Source organism: Molothrus ater, chromosome 4, assembly GCF_012460135.2.
Source record: "Molothrus ater isolate BHLD 08-10-18 breed brown headed cowbird chromosome 4, BPBGC_Mater_1.1, whole genome shotgun sequence".
Taxonomy (NCBI): Eukaryota; Metazoa; Chordata; class Aves; order Passeriformes; family Icteridae; genus Molothrus; species Molothrus ater.
Window position 1 is genome coordinate 10,823,463 of NC_050481.2, and position 13,073 is coordinate 10,836,535.

A 13,073-nucleotide genomic window follows, 5' to 3' on the forward strand; every position below is an offset into this window, starting at 1 on the left:
GCAGGGAGTGGAGCACGATGGGCTTGAAGGTGCCTTCCAGACCAAGCCCTCCTGTCATTCTGTGTCAACACTGTCACCCCAAATCTTGTTTTCTGGGAATAATCATGGGAAAATGGAAGGAAGCCGTTCCTCCCGACTGTGGGGTACCTGTGGGAGCCCTCACTGGGAAGGAATTGTGTCATGTCCCCGCCTGCCCGCCAGCTCCTACAGCGGGGACACCCAAAGGAACGGCGGCTCTGTGGTCCCGGGCTTGGGGAATACCGGGAGTGCCCGCGATCCTCATGGAAGAGCTGCTCGGCTTTATTCTTCTTAATTTATTTCCCTTGGAACATTAAGCCTCTCCCGGCGCCCCCGTCCCGCTGCCCGCAGTGGTATAGCCCGCTGGCGCGCGCCGATTGCGTCAACGGGCGTCGGCTGCGCCACCCGGAAGCGCTTTGGCGGCGGCGGAAAAGCGGCGCGTGCGGCTGGTTTTGTTTGTGGCCGGACCCGCCGCGGGGGCTCGTACGCGCCTCCCGCGGGGGCCTCCGCTCGCCGTCCCACGATCGGCCCCATGGCCTTCAACTTCAGCGCCACGGCGGGAGCCGGGGCCGCCAACCCGACCGGTGAGCGCGGGGGGAACGGGGCGCGGAGGGACGGGGCGGGGGGAGCCGAGCGGCGAGCAGCGCGTGCCCCCCCCCCTCCTGGCCAATGAGAGCCGCGGCGGCCGGCAGCGCATGCCCCCCCCGCCAATGAGAACAGCGGTCGCCTCAAAGGGCCGTGGGTGCCCCCCGGCCAATGGGGAATCGTGGCGGCGGCCCGTGTTGTCCCCCTCGTGCCGCCCCCCCCCGCCAATGGGAACCGCCGAGGCTAGCAGCGCGTGCCCCCCCGCCAATGAGAACGGCGGCCGCCTCAGGGACCTGCGCGTGCCCCCCAGCCAATGGGGATCGCGGCCCCCTCAACGGCCCGGGCGTGCCCCCCCGCCAGTGAGAACCGCGGCGGCCGGCAGCGCGTGCCCCCCCCGCCAACGGGAATCACTGCCACCTCAGGGACCCGTGTGTGACCCCCCGCCAATGAGAACCGCGGCGGCGGCGGCCCGCGCGTGCCCCCCAGCCAATGGGAGCGGCGGTGGCGGGCAGCCCGTGCCCCCCAGCCAATGGGAGCCGCGGCCGCCTCAGAGGCGCCGTCCCGCCCCCGGCCCGGCCCCCGGTGGGTCCGGGAGTGGCTCTTTAGGCGCTTGTGATGAGGTAGTCAGGTCCCTCGGATCAGTATTTTCTTGCAATAAATTAATCGTTTGGACGAGATGCCCTTGGAAGTTCATTTTTGAGCAAGGTAAAATACAGCGGTTAACTTGTAAAGTTAGACTTTTCCCCCTCTGCTTTTGTCACTGTCAGTCATGGTGAAATGTAAGACAGAGCTTTCCTTGCCCTCAGTTAGTAAAATAATTAATTGTTGACTCCAAACAAGTCCTTTGGACGGGACTCATCTTTGCTCTAGTTAACCTGAATTTTACCATCTCTTACAAACACTCTTTCTGGCCCCATCTGAAAGTAAACATTGCCTTGTGCTGCCTGTACATTGTGGCAAGGTTTATGACATTCACAGACCAATGTCAGAGGGAAATCTGGGGTCACACTTCAGGACTTTCCGTTGTCTGTCTAGCATGAAACTGTTTCAGCTGCATCCCAGGGGTGCTGGGTACATCAGTAAATCCAGCAAGGCTGAGGTGGGCAGATTTTGGCAATAGAACTTGAATAAGTCTGCCCTAGAGTAGCTGAGGCTTATGTGGTGCTTTGTGCTTATTCTGTTGTCATGTATCTGAGTGTATTATTTGTATGAAGATGATTTACTCTTCCCTTCCTGATAGCTTATGAATTAATTTTGACATTATCTGTTACACTTAACACAGATGCAGCTGTATTGAGCAGTCTTAGGTTGTTAAAAATGACTGCTAATGTGAATATTGAATTACAGAGATAAGGCTTTGAAATAAGGTAGGGAAATGCTGCTGCTTTATGCACTGTATAATTAAAAAATAATGTCTTTACAGCAGCAGTGTGTTGAGCTTTTCAGTGTCCTCCTTGTGTCCAATAAATATAATGTTTAATGCCAGTTAATACCTTTTACTCTTGTGTCTAACTCTGCCTGTCTTGCTCATGGTGATGGAAAAATGCTTCAGCTTTTCTCTCCTGGCGCCTGCCTTTCACTCAGAACTAATGTTGCCTTGCTCTTTTTCTGCTTCCCGCTCGTCAGGATTTGGTGGGCTTGAAACTGCAAACTCCACTGCCAGTGGGTTTAATTTTGGGGGTTTCGGATTAACTGCTAATCCCGCGGTGAATTTTAATATTGGGAATTTCGGTGTTTCCACTACCTCAACTCCACCTTTCAATTTTGGTAACAGTCTGGCAAGCGCAGGTAGATAATGCGTACATACGTGTTCTGTGGTAAATGTTACAGCAGGGGTCCAAGAATTGCATCCCTCACTGGGGATCTGTGTCTGCTAGTAATCCTCATATCCAGTGAAGACTGGCCATAAAAGCTCTGGAAATGGAATGGGAGGGGTTTTGCCTGTTAAATTCTCAAGGAATAGTTTTTGAGGAAAAATAACCCTGTAGGCAAAAGTCTTTGGAACAGGAATGAATCCAGGTGATCCTGAGCAATCCCAGAGCTGGTCCCTTTTCCCTGTTTCCTGACATGAGATTCTTGGACTACTGCAGTCATGTTTCCATCTTCCCCCGTGTCTCCTCATCGGCCTTGCGTTGGCTGTCATGAACACACCACACCTCAGTAGTTTCTGTGCAGAAACGATTTGTATACGACCAGCACAAAGTCAGAGCCAGCTGTGACCTGTTCCCCAAAGCCGCCAAGTGTCCCAACACCGCCCTGCCCCAGCTCTCCGGGGGTGCTGGTGCTCCAGGGAGGCCTGCATGGGATGGGGGCACTGGGGGGTGGCCAAGGAAGCCCTTTTTATGGAGATCCATCAGATCAGAGCCATCAGCTGATGTCATTTCACCTCAAATATTTCCCATTCCCTATGAAAACTTTGGACTGGATGGATTTCTAATGCTTGTGTAGGTGTGGAATTAGCCCCAGGGGTCCGGTTGCTGCTGCTCGTATAGGAATTCCGTCCATCCCACAGTGTCATTGCTCTCTGTGTCAGCGCCTCTCATCTGTTCTGTGCACTCCAGCAGTCTCATGGGGTTTATTTGCTGTAAACACTCTTCACTGGCTTCATTTGAGCTCCACCAGAAGAGATCATGGATAGTCCATTTGATATTTAATTTGATGCTTTGGTATTGAATTTGTAGTCTCAGGCCTTTTCAAGAAAGAATGACTAAATTTGCAGTGGGTACAAAGGTACCTAAAAATGGTGTTATCTGCTGGTGCTCCTGCCTGGGTGTCCTGCTCACTGGCAGGACTGAAACATGGATGTTACAGGGAACAATTTCTTGTGCCCACTCACATCAAAGTGTTTGCTGAATGGAAATAAAATGCCCTTGCATATCAGCTTTGATTTATGCTTTGCTTTTGGTTTGTGGACAGGAGGACTGTGAGTGTAATAGATCTTTTTTTTTGCTATTGACATGTGAGTGAGGAGAGGCAGCATCTTTGTGACAAATCCTTTGTAGCAGGCTGTCTTTTGTCTTTTGAGCCCGTGTAAAAGCAGCATGAGACACAGAGACCTTGCTTTCCCAGGCGGGTCAGCCCTCCACAGGCTGCACCTTGGGCCAGTGCCATTGGCACCACCGGAGCTCAGGTGCTCACTTGGGTCCTCTCCTGCTGGCCAATGACTGCTTTTCCTGAAAATCTGTGGAAGGCCGATTGCTTTTTCATCCATCTTCCTATACTAGTGGCTGAACCTCTAAATGAGGTGTAACGGGAATGATCATTGGGAAACAAGGCTTTAAAAAAATGACCCTGTAGAAATTTACACAACTGTGTGTATCTGGCCTCAGGTTTCCTGAGGTTAGGACTGTTTGTAAAGTTCACAACACATCGAGTTGTTTATTAAACACTTAGTAGTGACATTGACCAGAAGTATTTCTGAGAACGAATGTAAGAAATAGTACTGTTAGTTGTGTCTGTCACTAGGGAAAGTGCATCCCTCTGGTAAAGGACCAAGATGTCAGTTGACTGCTGCCTTTTTATTTGCTTTCGTGACACACCATACAAGTTGTGGCTTTGTGGTCCGTGTTTTCTCCCCCATTTCCTTGGGCGATGAGCTCGGTGCCCATGCTCAGTGTGAACTACATGCTTGTGCCATGTGCCATCCGTATGTCAGCCCCTGTCACCATAACTCCCGAGCCGTGCGATCGGTTGTGGTGTTGTGCCCAGCTCCGGGGCCGTGTGCCGCTGCCTGACCGCAGTCTGTGTTCGGCAGGTGCCTTTGGAGGCTTTGGGACCACCACCACCAGCGCGGCACCGGCGTTCAGCTTCTCTGCTCCCACCAACACCGGCACCGGCGGTAAGGGACTGAGGGACTGACTGCCTGCAGAGCAGATCCAGGAGTGCTTTGGGTTGCAGGGCTGCTGTGCTCTTCTTCTCAGTAATCATGTACTTGTTTCCGCAGGACTCTTTGGTGGTACCCAGAACAAAGGCTTTGGATTTGGTACCAGTTTTGGCACAGGAACTGGAACCGGCTTGGGTAGTGGGTTGGGAACTGGGCTAGGCTTTGGAGGCTTTGGAACCCAGCAGCAGCAGCAGCAGCAGACCAGTGAGTATGGCCTTTGGATTTACCCATCCCTTAGCAGTGAAAGCGCAAGACTGTCATCTTCTGTTGCTGCGGTAGTAGGACAAAAGTGTATTGTAACAGGAGGTGGTTTAACACTTTAACTCTTAAACTAGAGCTCAAGCAAGTCTCTGAGCTTCACCCTTGAGCTTCCAACAATATTTACCCCTTTGGTTTAATGCTGGTAGAATGTAGTTAAAGAATTGATGTTACAGTCACAGCATTACTAGAAAGGGGAGGAAAAAGGCGTTGAGGTTAATTTAAATGGGAGCTGGATAATAAGCAGCTTCAGGCTCTGAGTCCACTGAATTTGTAACAACCGGCCTGCCTCTCAGATTTAGGTATTGAGGGTGCCAGATGCTGACATGGATCAATACATGTGTCTCGTTAAAAAAAAAAATTCTTCTAATGTATTGTTCAGGAGCTTCTGTTGTAGATGATGAATGGCTGTAAAAAGACACTTAAGAAACATGATCTGATTTTAATTAATTTATTTGTTTGGTGGTTTTATTTTGCTTCTCAGAATCTGATAAGAATAAGAAGTGATGCTAGTGATATGTGATAGCATGGTCACGGTTGGTCAAGGGGTTCATTTGTTTCTCTTCATCCCACCCAGCATTAGGCACTGGGTTGTTCAACCAGCCTGCCCAGACCCCCGCTCAGTCCAACCAGCTCATCAACACAGCCAGCGCCCTCTCGGCCCCGACACTGCTGGGAGATGAGAGGGATGCCATTCTGGCCAAATGGAATCAGCTCCAGGCCTTCTGGGGCACGGGCAAAGGGTACTTCAACAACAACATCGCTCCGGTGGAGTTCACGCAGGAAAACCCCTTCTGCAGGTTTAAGGTATGGCATGGTTCAGCTGCCCGCAGAGGGCGCCAATCCCTTACTCTGCTGAGGCTGAGCAGCTCATGGGTGTTAAACCAGACTTTGTCACTGGTAAGAGTATTCTGAAACAGTATTTTTCCAGGTAATCTGCACAGTTCTGATGCATACTCATTAAAAGGTTCGAAGATGCTGGAAATCTGGGTGGTGTGGAGGGACTAGATAATGAGCCCAGATGTGGAGCATGAAAGTAACAATTTCATGTACTAGCATTCAGGTTAGTGTGTGTATACTTCGAACAGATCTCTGGAAATTAATTTTAATGTGTGTCTGTGTATGTTACAATAAGACAGAAACAATTAAAAATTACCTTCTTGTCTGAAAGAAACTGTGAACATTTGGAATAAGAACTTCAGGGTCTTTCTTCCTTGCTTTGTCTAGATTAAAATAACCCTCTATGAACCTGGCCTGTGCCAGGTTTAAAATCCACCAGCCTTTATCCTTGCCAGTGCTCATGCTGACTCCATTCCCTGTGTGGACTTGTCAGCAATTCCAGATCTTGCTTCTCATGTTGACAAATTCATGGCTCTCCATCCTCCACAAATCCTGCACCTGCTGACTGTCTTGCTAAGCCTCAGGCTTGTAAGGGGATTTGGGGCAGGCATGGTGACACCCTCCAAAGCTGATCCTTTGGAGTGCGAACTTTGTGTCCTGAATGTAGGTTAATACTGAATTAAGTCCAGTGTTGATTATGTACATTATGAGAGTTCTGTAACGTTTTTGCAGCAATTGTACCTGCCTAAAAAATGTTTGGTTTTGTTGCATCACCTTTTTCAGTGTTACCTTGAACATTTTATTACCAATGCACCTGAAAGCTTATTTTCTTGTAAGTTGTTGTCTGGAATTGCTTTCACAGTTTCTGAGCTTTGAAAAATTGCCCATTATAAGTTGTGTGACACAAAATCGGTTATTTTAGAGTTTCATTTACTAAAAAGAAGAGTCTTAAGGTTAGACAATACCAGATACTAGGTTTACCCTTGTCCCTGTGACTGGAGCGTTTCTAATGCCATGAATTCACGTGCCATAAGTGAAATACTGACAAGTTCCATCTGTGTCACCAGTGAAGATGCCTGCAAAAACTAGGGGAGAAGGTGGCACAGGGATAGGAGCAAAGCATCATAAGCTATTTTGGTTATTGCCACTGAAACACCCAGCATCAGATAAGAAAGAAGCATTACATGAAGAGTTGCACTTGTACACAATTCCAGCTCTAGGACGCATGAGAAGCATGCAGCTCCAGACCAAGAAATGCATGCTGCTCTAAGTTATGTGTTACAGGCTGTTGTTTGAAGTACCACAGTGAAGTAAAATACATCTGTTCTAGTTTGAAAATGCTGTGTTGCATAAAGAGATTGTGGAAGTTATTTATTTAAAACAGAAATACCAGAGGTGTCATGTGCTTAAAAACAAATTCTTCCTTAGCTGTCGCTGTTGTGCTCCATGGCAGGATGGCTGGTTCTGCGAGGCTCACTATGGCAGGGGATTACCCTCTGCTGACAAAACCGAGCTCCTGGGCACATCCCCAGCTCATTTCTCTCTTCATGAGGGGAAAGGTGCAGGTCACCCACCCACGTGCAGTGTCAGGGCCTCACCAAGCCCTGACTCTCCACCCTGTCACCAGTGCCAGCTTGGGGTGACAGCTGATAGGCAAGAGGAGGTGAAAGCTGCCACTTTGTTTTTGCTTGTAATAAAGTCTGATCCTCTGGTTCCATTTGCAATTTGGAAAAGGGGTCAGTTTGTAAAATGTTCCTGATTGCTGTCAGCTCTGCTGTCTTGGCAACTCCCCTGATGGAAAAAGGATACTTAGGAACTTTTTGTAAAAATCCAAACTGTTTCAAAAGCTGCTGTACTGATGGCTGTGTGAGAGATTGATTTAAAAGGGGATTGATTTCATGTTTGTGCAGCTCTGAATAAATTGTGAGTTAAATTTGGAACCAGCTGCTCTAAAAACGGAGGGATTTAGCCCCTCCCCTTGATGCCACAAGGATATGCATTTGCTAAGTAACATACCTTCATTTTTCATGTGTTCCTTGGCAGGCTGTGGGTTACAGTTTAATGCCCAACAACAAAGATGAAGATGGCCTCGTGGTCTTGGTGTTTAACAGAAAAGAAGCAGATATTCGAAGCCAGCAGCAGCAGCTCGTAGAATCACTACACAAAATTTTGGGAGGAAACCAGACCCTCACTGTCAACGTCGAAGGTGTTAAAACAATGCCCGATGACCAGTACGTGAACTTTGCACAGGGTTGCCCATTTGTATTGCATGTTAGAAAGGGTTGGTGCCTAAGTCTACTGTCTCCCCTTCTCCTTGATTGTATCTCTTATTCCTTCATATAGTTTTTCTTACAACATTAAGGCCAGTGCCTTTCCAGAGATTTTAGGTTATTCTTAATGCAGTACTAGTATCACCATAGGATATGGTTGGTAAAACTGGGAGGAGCAGAGAATGTAATGGTATTTACAGCTTTTCTCTCTCTCTCCCTTGCTGTGTTAAACCCTGCAGCTACTGGTACTTTACATCTCACTTGGTAAAAAGTCAGCTGGGAGAAGTGATAGCTTGGATTTTGGGTGGTTGTGTATTGTGTTACCTCCTTCGTGCTGCTGACCTTTTCCTGACGTTCCGCATTTTGTCTCGCTCAGGACAGAAGTGATCATTTACATTGTGGAGCGCTCCCCCAACGGCACCTCCAGGAGAGTTCCCGCAACGACCCTCTATGCCCACTTCGAGCAAGCCAACATCAAATCATCCCTGCAGCAGCTGGGGGTCAGCCTGTCCATGGCCAGGACAGAGCTGTCACCAGCACAAGTCAAGCAGCTCCTGCAGAACCCTCCTGCTGGTGCGTGGGCTGGGCCTTCTGTGCTCTCCAAGAAAAAAGCTGGTGTCAGCTGGAAAACACCTGTGAAAATAATAAGAAAAAAAGAAAAGTTAAAAATCAGAATAATCATGTCCTGTACTCACTTGCAGTTTTCAGATGGCTCTCTTAGCTTGCCTGTGTGGCCACAGACAGCTTTGCACATACAGCTTTGTTTTAGAGTAGTTAAGGGCTTCTCATGTAATTTGATTAGATGACTTACCTTTGTATCTATAGCTTTTATATATGTCCATGTTTAGGATATGAAAGGTTATGAAATCTGGATTGGAAAAGGCACTGGGGCCTAGTCTTGCAGAAAAGTCAGAGCTAACTCCTACTGAGATTATTTTGCCAACTGATTTGGTACTTTGATCACTTAGTTACTGATTTTTTAAATATTTGCTCGTTTCACACAATAAGCAATTTCAAAAGGACAGATGACCCAAGTGTGGCATATAATGGGAACAGTAGAAATTTCTGCCTTTCAAGTATGGATTATCCAATGGGAGCACCTATGGGTTATTCCTTTCCCCTGCTTTCAAACCACTGCTTGACAGCCTTTGGGTCTGAATTTACTGTCCCTGCTCAGGACCAGGAGTTTTAAAGAACTACCCTAGTTTAATTAACCTTAATTTGTGCAACAGGCATTTGGGTTAGCATAGTTCCTAGGGTTTGTGTATTGCACAGCATTTTTTCCTGGTTAGCAGCTGTAATATCTCTCAGATAGCCCTACTAAAAATCCTTTTTTCTTCTTTTTTAGGTGTTGATCCTATTATATGGGAACAAGCCAAAGTTGATAATCCCGATCCTGATAAGTAAGTCAAATAGTATGTCCAAGTGTTGAAATATTGCAACAAGGCTTGGACAGGGGAGAAAGAGATAATAATTGCATAGTACCCTTCAGATAACTTGTGAGAAAGTTACTTGAGTACAGCTTGGCCAAGTGCTGATCCCCTTGAAAGCAGTGAAGATTACTGGAGGTGCCTGTCTTAATCTCTTTACCCGTTAGGCGCTTAGGAGCTGTCAGGATAAAGAGTCTTACTTGGGTTCCTTGGAGAACTGGTGTCCTCCATTACATGGATTAGTTATAGTGACTTATTTTTTGCAACCCTTATGGTTTTTTCTCTTTCCTGCTGAAGGTGCTGCACCTTTGTACCCTCCAGTGGTTACAGATAAATTGGGCTGGTTTCTTTATGAAAAAGGAACGGGTTATGGGGAATAGTTAGGACTCTAAAACTAAGCAAAAGAAGATATGGTTATGTATTAATTTATAAAAGATCAACATAATCTGTGACTTAATATTAGATTCTGTTTCATAATTATTAACCCTTACCAGGTTTGATGTGTCCAGTATAGAAACGCGTTGTAAGAAATATTTGTGTTCTCCTAGGCTTATTCCTGTGCCAATGGTGGGTTTTAAGGAACTGCTGAGAAGATTGAAGGTCCAGGATCAGATGACCAAACAGCATCAAACTCGATTAGATGTAAGGTTGCTCATCTTTATCGTGACTTGCTGTTGACAAAGGATGCGCTATTAAATGCACCTGGCCCTGTGTGTTCAAAATGGAAACATGAACCATTGTCTTAATATATCCCTTAAATAGATCTTTGCCCAAAAACTGAGCAGAGTGGTTTGGCTTTCATTTGTTTCAGGTTCCAGCTTACTGTTTTGTTACAGGCTAATCCACACCCGCTCCATTAAGTCCATTGGCACAAACTTTTAACTTTGGGCAACCAATTTTCCAGTACCTTCTGAAAATCCCAGTTGTGTATGAAAATAAATACAAAGCAGAACAGTAGAGGTAGAAGAAAGCTTTCTAAAATCATCTGGGTCAAGGACACCAAGTTGCTGAATGGTGTAGTGTCATGAAGCTTCCAGTTTTAAATCAGGCCTACCTTGTTCTACTATCAAAAACTTCTCTGGCTTCCAGTTAACTCCCATCTCCTCCGCAGATAATATCAGAAGATATCAGTGAGCTGCAGAAAAACCAAACGACAACTATGGCAAAAATTGCACAATACAAAAGGAAACTGATGGCACTTTCGCACAGAACCTTGCAGGTAACAGAGATAATCTAAATAAGTCCTTTGACACACTCCAGTGCCACAAGCAGTCTCAGAGGGAAGAAGAACCTTTTCCATCTTGTGCAGGCCAGTGCTGAAAATTATTCTGACCTCAGCTAACCGGTGTTCATTTAAGTACCAGGCAGAGCTGTCAGGGAAAGCTCAGGTCTGCTGCACTTGGTAACCTTCTCTCTCACCTACCCAAAACCACAGGACTGCCCTGAGGTCTTAGAGCAGCAGACTAAATGACACAACAAATCCAGTGAGAAACAGGCTGGAGGAAGGACAAAAAGATGTAGAGATGGGCTGGTGGGGAGAAGGATGGGCCAAGTGTTCTCTAATGAACGTCAAAGGCTTCTTTTGTAGGTGCTAATAAAGCAGGAGATCCAAAGGAAAAGTGGTTATGCCATTCAAGCAGATGAGGAGCAGCTTCGTGTACAGTTGGATACAATTCAGTGTGAACTTAACGCACCCACGCAGTTCAAGGTGAGTGGCTGACAGCATTTGGCTAACACCTCTGGGGCTTCCTCACTGAAAACATGTCAGTTTTCCAAACCACATGTGTATATTAGTTGTGGAAGGCTTTCAATCTCAGTGTGATAGGTTGTAGCATTGTGCTCTTTGCTTATAGCCAATAGGTATTTCAGTAGTTTTGAGTTCTTGGAAATCATGGAGTCACTTACCCTTTGCATGTCTTCCAGAACATCTAAAAATTGAATGAGCAGCAATGCTTCCAGCCCTGGAGACTCAAGGAATGGTAGATGCTGGAGCTGTGACAGCTGAAAATGAGTTGTGTTTGATTTAAGCCTGTTTCTCTTCCCAGGGCAGACTGAATGAGCTCATGTCCCAGATCAGGATGCAGAACCACTTTGGAGCAGTGCGGGCTGAAGAGCGCTATTACATAGATGCAGACCTCTTAAGGGAAATCAAGCAAGTGAGTGTTACTGGGTAGAACCCTGGCCTACTCTTTGAGCTTGATCATTTAAGCCAGACACACACTGACTGGATCTAGATTGTCATGTTGCCTTGTTTGATCAAGTCATCCTTGTAATTGGTCTCAGTACTGGGGCACCAAGCTATTGTACAAAACCACTCTGTGGAGATAGGCTGTTAGTACAGAAAATGCTGTTATTCCTTCCTCAGAGAAATGATGCCAGGATTATCAATGTGCCAATGCCACCAGTCATGACACTTCTGAGAAATATTACCTAGTAAGTTTGTGAAGTTGAACAGTACTCACACTGGTTTCTGAACTATCTGCAGCACCTGAAGCAGCAGCAAGAAGGGCTGAGTCACCTAATCAGCATCATCAAAGATGATTTGGAGGACATCAAGCTAATAGAACACGGGCTGAACGAGAGCATTCCCATCCGAGGGGGAGTCTTCAGTTGACTGGTGGAGGTTTACACAGAACATGGTAGTGGAGTTCATGGCTCACCTTCCAAGGCTAAAACTGTTGAGGTAAAATAAAACACGTATCTTGTAGGAGCAAAATGGTATTTTGTCTGTTACTTTTAGAATTAGCAAAGCCTCTTCTAAGCTTTTAAAATTGACCTTTGGAAGGTTTATATTTTATAAAGCTGTATATGCTTTAACAAAAGAAGGAAAACTGAATCTGTTCAGATACCATTTTACTACAAAATTATATGTACTATTGTACATTTTTTCCTTTTTTCTTCTTTTTTTACAATGGCATTGTCCTAAAAAATGCAGTGCTGAGGGGATTATTTCACTAATGACTCAGTTTGTGGAAAGCTTAGCCTGCTTCCATGTTTCTGTCAGAACAATCAAGTAGCACCATTGTGTAAACAGCTAACTTAAATCATTACAGAGATGTTTGTTGCTGTAACTATGTTGTTCTCTGCAATACCAGTCAATTACTGGGGCAAGCTGCAGAAAGTTCATGTTTCCAGTTTCTGTTCTTCCTTTGGATTGCAAGGATCTGAAGGTTGTGTTTTGATCACTTTACATATATGAATTATACAAAGCTTTGCTGCCCCTCTAAATAACAGTATGTCTGGACGTTGTCTTCTGCCTTTTTTAAAATCACCCAAAAGTAATAAATTCAGTCTGAATTTGTAATAAGTGGTGTGTGGTGTTGGCTCTCAGTGACATCAGCAAAGCAGTGACGCTGCTCCCAGCTCCAGGTAAGTGCACTTCACTCTGCTCCAGGCACTGCAAGGTAGCAGGCTGTCAAACCCAGTGTCACAGAGCTGCTTGGCAGCCTCAGTCCCCAGACCAAAATGAAAGGGGCGGCCCCTAGATCCTACCTGGCAGCAAGTGCTGCAGAGCAGGTACCTACTCACCCCATGCCATGGAGAGAGACCTGCTTTTCCCCTCAGTACCAAAGTCACCAAAAATAACTGAAACAAAAAACAGTGTTCTGCAGTAGGAGTTTGTACAGCAGAAAAAAACATGGAAGGGGCAAAATCAGTTTGTTCATTAGCCATCAAAATTAATTCCATTCATTAAATTTGAAGGATGGAAAAATAGAAATACAACTGCAATGTGCTGGGACCCCTGTTGTGCATTTGAGAGTGTTTGTGGAAGCATGATTCCATTGCAAT

At 46.3% G+C, this 13,073-nt stretch overlaps 1 protein-coding gene across 4 annotated transcripts; it reads left to right on the forward strand.

Annotated features, from left to right (window-relative positions):
- The first annotated feature begins 434 nt into the window (after positions 1-434).
- Positions 435-12,591, forward strand: NUP54 (nucleoporin 54). 4 transcript variants are annotated; one of them, XM_036381598.2, is made up of 13 exons: positions 435-602; positions 2,230-2,391; positions 4,358-4,441; positions 4,547-4,690; positions 5,322-5,551; positions 7,628-7,815; positions 8,231-8,427; positions 9,203-9,257; positions 9,833-9,926; positions 10,396-10,503; positions 10,873-10,992; positions 11,330-11,440; positions 11,770-12,591. In XM_036381598.2, exons 1-13 carry the CDS (start codon positions 551-553, stop codon positions 11,896-11,898), a joined length of 1,674 nt encoding a protein of 557 aa, XP_036237491.1. In that variant the 5' UTR covers positions 435-550; the 3' UTR covers positions 11,899-12,591. The 4 variants fall into 4 exon arrangements, 3 of the variants coding, with proteins under 3 accessions (XP_036237491.1, XP_036237492.1, XP_036237490.1); XM_036381599.2 differs by lacking the exon at positions 2,230-2,391; XM_036381597.2 differs by lacking the exon at positions 435-602 and having other exon boundaries at positions 624-2,391.
- The last annotated feature ends 482 nt before the right edge of the window (positions 12,592-13,073 follow it).

What these genes read in the sequence shown, in the direction of transcription:
- NUP54 (XM_036381597.2), top strand. Translation starts at nt 2,133, where the DNA reads ATGGTGATGGAAAAATGCTTCAGCTTTTCTCTCCTGGCGCCTGCCTTT. An exon ending in GCAGCAGCAGCAGCAGACCA is followed by an intron (nt 4,691 to 5,321) that starts GTGAGTATGGCC and finishes CATCCCACCCAG; the next exon opens with CATTAGGCACTGGGTTGTTC. An exon ending in ACGCACCCACGCAGTTCAAG is followed by an intron (nt 10,993 to 11,329) that starts GTGAGTGGCTGA and finishes TTCTCTTCCCAG; the next exon opens with GGCAGACTGAATGAGCTCAT.